Below are 6,319 nucleotides of genomic sequence, written 5' to 3'. Positions count from 1 at the left end.
GGCACAGAGGTAACTGTGGGCGCTGTGGTGTGCTGGGGTAATTGTATGGGCTATGGGGCACACAGAGAGGTGTGGGGACTATGGGGGGCACAGGGAGTGGGTCATGGGTGCTAAGGGGGGCACGGGAGCAGTTAGAGGAACTGTGGGGGTCACTGGGGGACTGGAGGGTCTGGGGGGGATATGGGGCACTCTGGGGGTACACAGAGGGTACAGAGGTAGTAGCGGCAGCAGGGACAGGGGGGTTTGGGATCTGTAGGGGCCGCAGGTACCAGTGCCACGTCCCCCCAAGGCCAAGGTTAATGTTAACCCCCCCCCCCCGAGATCCAGCTGGGCACCGGGTGCCCGTTCCCAGGGGTGCCCTTGGGTGCTATCGATACGGGCAGGGATTTAAGGCCGCCGGCTGCCCGGGACAGGCACACTTGAGCCATGGCTGCGATGCTGAGCCTCGTCCTGCTGCTGGTGGCCGGCGGTGAGGTGTCCCCTGACCCCCTCGGTGCCCCCAGGCTCGGGTGGGTGCCCGGTGGGTGACGGTGCCGCGTCCCGCAGGTGCTCGTGCCGCGGTGCTGCCGGACTCGCGGGTGGTCAATGGGCACGATGCGGAGCCCTACAGCTGGCCCTGGCAGGTGAGGGGACAGGGGGACGGGGCAGCGGCAGCCGTGCCGGGGGACGGTGGCACCTAGCGGGGTCTCCCCTCGCAGATCTCGCTGCAGTACGAGCGGGACGGAGCTTTCCGCCACACCTGCGGGGGCACCTTGATCGCTGCGGGCTGGGTGATGACGGCCGCGCACTGCATCTCGTGAGGACAGCGGGGCTGGGGGCGGCAGGGCCGAGTCCCGAGTGCCAGACGGGATCTGGGGGCACTGGGGGGGCATTGGGGGTGCTGGGGGGGCATTGGGGGAGCTGGGGGGGCATTGGGGGAGCAGGGAGGGCATTGGGGGAGCAGGGGGGCGCATTGAGGGTGCACATGCATGGAGGGATTGCATGGATGGGGTGAAAAGTGCCAAGTGGGTGCAGGGATGATGTGCAGGGCAGGATGGGTGCAAGGCGGGGGCTCAGAGGGCAGAGAGGTGAGTTTGGGCTCGGGGTGGGTGCATGAGGAGGTGCAGGGAGGGGGTTCGGGGTGCAGGGAGGTGAGTTTGGGCGCAGATTTGGTGCACGGAGAGGTGCCGGGAGGGGATTTAGGGTGCAGGGCACGCCTGGGTGCGTGCGAGGGTCTCGGGTGCAGGAGGGATGCCGAGAGAGGCCCGCACCCGCTGACCCCACCTTTCCTGGCAGCAAATCCCTCAAGTACCAGGTGGTGCTGGGCGAGTACGACATGAGCGCCGGGGAGGGCCCCGAGCAGCGCATCCCCGTGAACTCCGACGACATCTTCGTGCACCCGAAGTGGCTCAGCTTCTGCCCGGCCTGCGGGTGAGCGGGGTCCCCGGGGGGGCTGGGGACGCCGTGCGCGTCCCCTCCCCGGCCCTCTGACCCGAGTCCCTGTGCGCAGCAATGACATCGCCCTGATGAAGCTGCAGCGCCCGGCCGTGCTCTCGGCGGAGGTGCAGGTGGGGCGGCTGCCGCCCGCCGGCTCCATCCTGCCCAACGGGTACCCCTGCGTGATCAGCGGCTGGGGACTGCTCAGCAGTGCGTCCGGGGACCGGGAGGGACGGCAGGGACACGGGGACACGGAGGGATGGGTGGGGAGGTGGGTGGAGACATGGAGGGATATATGGGGAAATGGGTGGGAAGATGGAGGGAAGGACGGGGGATGGAGAAATGGGGAGATGGGTGGGGATGTGGAGGGATGGTTGGAGGGATCGTGAGGGGTTGGATGAGGAAATGGGTGGGAAGATGGAGGGAGGTATGGGGGACAGACAAATGGGGAGACGCATGGGGAATAACTGGGGAGATGAGGAATGACTGAGAATTGGTTGAACATAGGGCATGGACAGAGGGGCTGATAGCTGGGGGGATGTATGGGGAGGTGGAGGAAGGGATGGCAGGATAGGGAGGTAAAGGAGAGTTGGAGGGAAGGGATGGATGGATGATGGATGTGGGGTGGAGGGCCATGGGCAGACCCTGGGCTTGTCTGATCCCACAGCTGGAGGGTCGCTGCCGGACCGGCTGCAGGAGGCGGAGCTGCCCGTGGTGGATTATGAGCACTGCACCCAGCCCGACTGGTGGGGGGCCCTGGCCATCCGCCAAACCATGATCTGTGCCGGTGGTGCTGAGAAGGCTGGATGCAATGTGGGTACCGCGCCGGGACGGAGGGGACACATCCTGGGCCCCCTGTGGTGCTGACCCTGCCTCATTCCACACCCCAGGGTGATTCTGGGGGCCCCCTGAACTGCCAAGCTGAGGATGGGACCTGGGAGGTCCATGGCATCGCCAGCTTCGTGTCGGCCCTGGGCTGCAATGCTGCCAAGAAACCCACCGTGTTTACCCGCGTGTCTGCCTTCGAGGACTGGATTGCAGAGGTGGACACAGGCTGGCAAGCCTTCCCGAGCTGCCAGCAATGGGATACTGGGATGTCGGGGTGCAAGGGTGCCAGAGAACTGGGATATCATGGTGTCAGGATGCCAGGAAACTTGGGCACCGTGGTGGCGGGGAATTGGGATGCCATGTCAGAGTGCTGGGTGCCACGGCAATGGGGTACCAGAGCTCTGGGGCTGAGGGGTACCAGGGCACCAGGGGGAAAAGGGGCCAGGCCGCTGGGGTGCCATGATACTGGTATACCAGGTTAAACAGGTATATAAACCAGGTTGGGCTGCTCTGATAGTGGGGTACCAGAGGATGGGGCTGTCAGGGTGCCATGGTGGTGGGGTACCAGCTGTCCCAGTGCCACAGTAGCAGGGTGAAGGGCTCTGGGATTCTGGGATGCTGGAGTGCCAGGGCAGTGGGGTGCCAAAGTACCAGGGCACAGATGTGCCATGGCACTGGGGTGCTTGGATGTCACAGAGCTGAGGTAAAAAGGGCTCTGAATCGTTGGGAGGCCAGGGGCGGGGTGTGAGGGTACCATGGGAGCAGGTCTCTGGGGTGCCAGGTTCCTGGGCTGCCAGGACAAGTTTGCCAGAGCTCTGGGGTGGTGGGGTACCAGCGTATCGGGGTGCTGGGGTCTGAGGTGCCAGGGAATTGGGGTGTCAGGGTACTGGGTCCTAGGGAACTGGGGTACCAGAAGGCTGGGGTGCCAGGATGACATGGTGTAAAGTGTACCAGGATTTAGGGATGCTGAGGCTGGGGTTCCAGGGCCACGGGGTACCAGGGCTCTGGGTTCTGGGGTATCATGGTGCTGGGGTGCTGAGGTGCTGGGCACTGGTGTGCCAGGCTCTCGAGGTGTTGGGATGCCGTAGTGCTGAGGTGATGGGGCGCTGGGGTGTTGGGTTATTTGAGTGTTGGGGTGTCAGGGTGTTGGGGTACTGTCCTTCTGTCTTAGAAGCTTCTCCCTTCCAGACCATAAGAGACAACTGAGCGTGGCAGCGTCCTCGTCATCGACCCCCTGGCCTGGCACCAGCCAAATAAACCAACAGCTGGCACCAGTGTGTCCTTGTCCTTGTGCTGGGGAGAGGTCGGGGGGCAGCAGGGGCTGCACCATTACCAGCAGAGAGTACTGGGAGCACCCAAATGTGCCCGATGTGACGGGGATGGGCACCCAGAGACACCCCAGTGTCACAGGGATGGACACACAGAGATACTCAGAGGTGCCCAGACACCACAGGGATGGGTACCCGGGTGCCATGGGGATGTGTAGCCTCAGACACTCAGGTGACAGTGCCAAGCACCCTAAAGTGCCCCGTGCCATGGGCGTGGGCACCCTGCTGCCACAGGCACCCCAAAACACATCAGCAGAGTGGCTCTGGGTGCCCTGAGGACACAGGGATCGCCCCAGTGCCACGGTGACAGGCACCCAGTGATTTCTGTCCCCCCACGGGGCCGGGCCCCCCCCAGGCTGCGGGACAGCCCCCTTGGGGTGCCCCAGGGCTGGACGCCCATGACCGTGGCCCTCCTGGCCTGGCCGTCGCCTCGCAACCGCCGGCACCAGCGCGTGACCAGCGAACAAAGAGCCCTTTCACCGGCGCCCCCGCCGGCACCAGCACCCTGGGACCCCCAAAGGGGGGAGGGAGGGGACCGACCCCACCCCCCTGGGTGCCCCCCACCCAGGGACCCCATAACTGTGGGTGCTGCAGCACCCCCCAATTCCCTCTGGGACCGGGGTGGAAAATTCCAGCAGCAGGGCTGTATAAATTTTATGGGCCCCTTGTCACCGTGTCCTCGGGGACCTTTGCTCTCCTGGTGGTGGCCCCGGCGTCGCCTGCCCCGGCAGCCCCTCGCTATCACTGGCCCTTTGCTCCAGGGGAGGGGGAGGCCGAGCTCCCCCAGCTCGTGACACCCTTGCACAAGTTGGGGCCACCTGGCAGAGGTCCAGGGTGGTGGGAAGGTCACCCAGCCCAGCACAGGGGGTGAGGCTGGGGGGCACCAGCCATGACCCTGCTGCCACTTGGTGGGGTGGCACTGGGTGGTGACACCTTTTGGGTGCAGCCACCCTGGCGTGGCAGTGGGGTGCAGGGACAGGAGTGTGGCAGTGCCAGGGGGCTGGCGTGGGGCTGTGGGACTTTTGTGGGTATTGTGGGACTGGTGAGGGTGTCACGGGACCGGTGTGGATGCTGTGAGGCTGCCATGGGTGTAACAAGCAGGGCAGAAACGCTGTCGGTACAGGTGGCACACACCTGGCAGAGGTCCTGTGAGCCTGGCATGGGTGCTGTGAGCGTGGGATGGGTGCTGTGGGCACGGGATGGGTGCTGTGGGAGTTGGATGGTGCTGTGAGAGAGGGATGGGTGCTGTGAGACTGCCCTGGGCAATACCAAGCATGGTGTGAATACTGTGAGGCTGCCAGGGGTGCTGTGAACAGGATATGGGTGCTGTGAGCCTGATGGTGCAATCCTGGGATGGGCTCTGAGAGCCTGGCATGTGTTCCCTAAGTGCGGGATGGGTGCTGGAGTGTGGGATGGGTGCTGTGGGTGCCATGAGCTGGGTGTGGGTGGTGCAAGCCTGCTGCAGGCTGGCAGAGGTGGTGTGAGCATGGTATGGGTGGTCCACATTTGCAGAAGGTGAGTGGGAATTGGTGCTGTGAGACCGATCCAAGCGTTACCAGAGCTTGCACAGGTGTTATCAGCGTGACACCCGTGCTGTGAGTGTGACACGGAGGCTATCAGTGCAACATGGGTGCTGCCAGCCTGCTCCTGCTCCTGTGGGCATGCTGTGGGTGCTGCGAGCCTGGCACCAGTGCTGTGGCTGGGCACGGGTGCTGCGAGCCTGGCACCAGCGCTGCAGGGTTGGCACAAGCACCGCAAGCCTGGCACCGGTGCTGTGAGCCTGGCGTGGGCACTGGGAGCCTGGCAGGGGCGCTGGGAGGCTGGCAGGGGCACTGCGAGCCTGGCATGGCCCCCCGGCCCCCCAGGGCAGCTCCTCCCTCGCCGGTGGTGCCAAGCGGCTGCGAACCCCCCGTGTCCGTGTCCGTGGCCTCTGGCCGGACCCACCCCCGCCGGGTGACTCAGCCCGAGAGGCTTTTCCTTATATAACGCGGCACTGCACGGAGCCCCACTGAGCGGCCCCTGCCTCAGTTTCCCCTCGCCGGGGCGTCACTGTCACTGCTGCCACAGCCGCCGCTGCCATGTGGATGGTGTCACCGCCGGTCGGTAAGTGCCACCAGGATGCCGCTCGCCCCTTTGCGAGGTGCCCCCCCATCCTTAAAAATCATCGTTTGTCGGGGACTAGTAGAAAAAATTGGGTTATTGGGGCAGGAAACTGTAAAATACATTAATTGGCCCCAAAAAATAGGTTAACTTTGCCCTTCCTGTGGCTGAGCCCCTTTTCCCTGCGCCTTGGGCGGGGGTGAGATAGCCCTTGGGGCACAACCCCCTCGGAACGCACCTGGGAAGAACCAAAATCACCTGCTTTCCCCCCAGAGTAGTGATCAAAGCAAAGGGAGCGGCGCAGGGCTAAGGAACTCCCTCCCATGCCGACACTTTGATTTTGGGGCGAGGAGCGCCAGGAACGGGCGAGTCTGGGAGCCCCGGCCGTGCCCGGGGGCGCTCGCAGGTGCCGGGATCCGGTGCTGCCACAGCTCCGCAGCGTTCCCAGGGCCCCGAGCCTGCCTGGCGCTGGGAAGGGACGGCAAATCCCAAAACTTAGCTTTCGAAGGTCCCAAACTCACCCCAAATTAAGGGATAAAGGTGGGGCGCAGCACCCAGTGTGGCCTCAGACCCCCGAAAAATCCCCGGCTCCGGCAGAAGCTGGAGCGCCCGTGCGGGGCTCGGGGGGATTTTCCCGGCTCGGCCCG

General features: G+C 64.7%; 2 protein-coding genes across 3 annotated transcripts in view; both read left to right on the top strand.

Moving 5' to 3' along the window:
* The first annotated feature begins 360 nt into the window (after nucleotides 1-360).
* Nucleotides 361-3,515, top strand: CELA3B (chymotrypsin like elastase 3B). Its single transcript, XM_015648099.1, has 8 exons — nucleotides 361-469; nucleotides 547-623; nucleotides 699-796; nucleotides 1,276-1,410; nucleotides 1,490-1,626; nucleotides 2,084-2,229; nucleotides 2,307-2,459; nucleotides 3,433-3,515. The coding sequence occupies exons 1-8, from the start codon at nucleotides 427-429 to the stop codon at nucleotides 3,448-3,450; spliced, it is 807 nt and encodes a 268-aa protein (XP_015503585.1). The 5' UTR covers nucleotides 361-426; the 3' UTR covers nucleotides 3,451-3,515.
* A 1,900-nt stretch (nucleotides 3,516-5,415) lies between these two features.
* The window catches only part of TMEM269 (transmembrane protein 269), a 3,012-nt gene continuing 2,108 nt past the window's right edge, over nucleotides 5,416-6,319 (top strand). Inside the window, exon 1 of one of the 2 annotated variants that reach the window (XM_015648100.2) lies at nucleotides 5,416-5,675. In XM_015648100.2, the coding sequence (XP_015503586.1) occupies nucleotides 5,651-5,675 (25 nt within the window). In that variant the 5' untranslated portion in view covers nucleotides 5,416-5,650. The remainder of the gene's footprint in view (nucleotides 5,676-6,319) is intronic. The other variant, XR_001524747.3, reaches the window with a different exon arrangement.

Source organism: Parus major, chromosome 21 (assembly GCF_001522545.3).
Source record: "Parus major isolate Abel chromosome 21, Parus_major1.1, whole genome shotgun sequence".
In the NCBI taxonomy this organism is placed as follows: domain Eukaryota; kingdom Metazoa; phylum Chordata; class Aves; order Passeriformes; family Paridae; genus Parus; species Parus major.
This window is presented reverse-complemented; position numbering and strand designations above follow the sequence as displayed.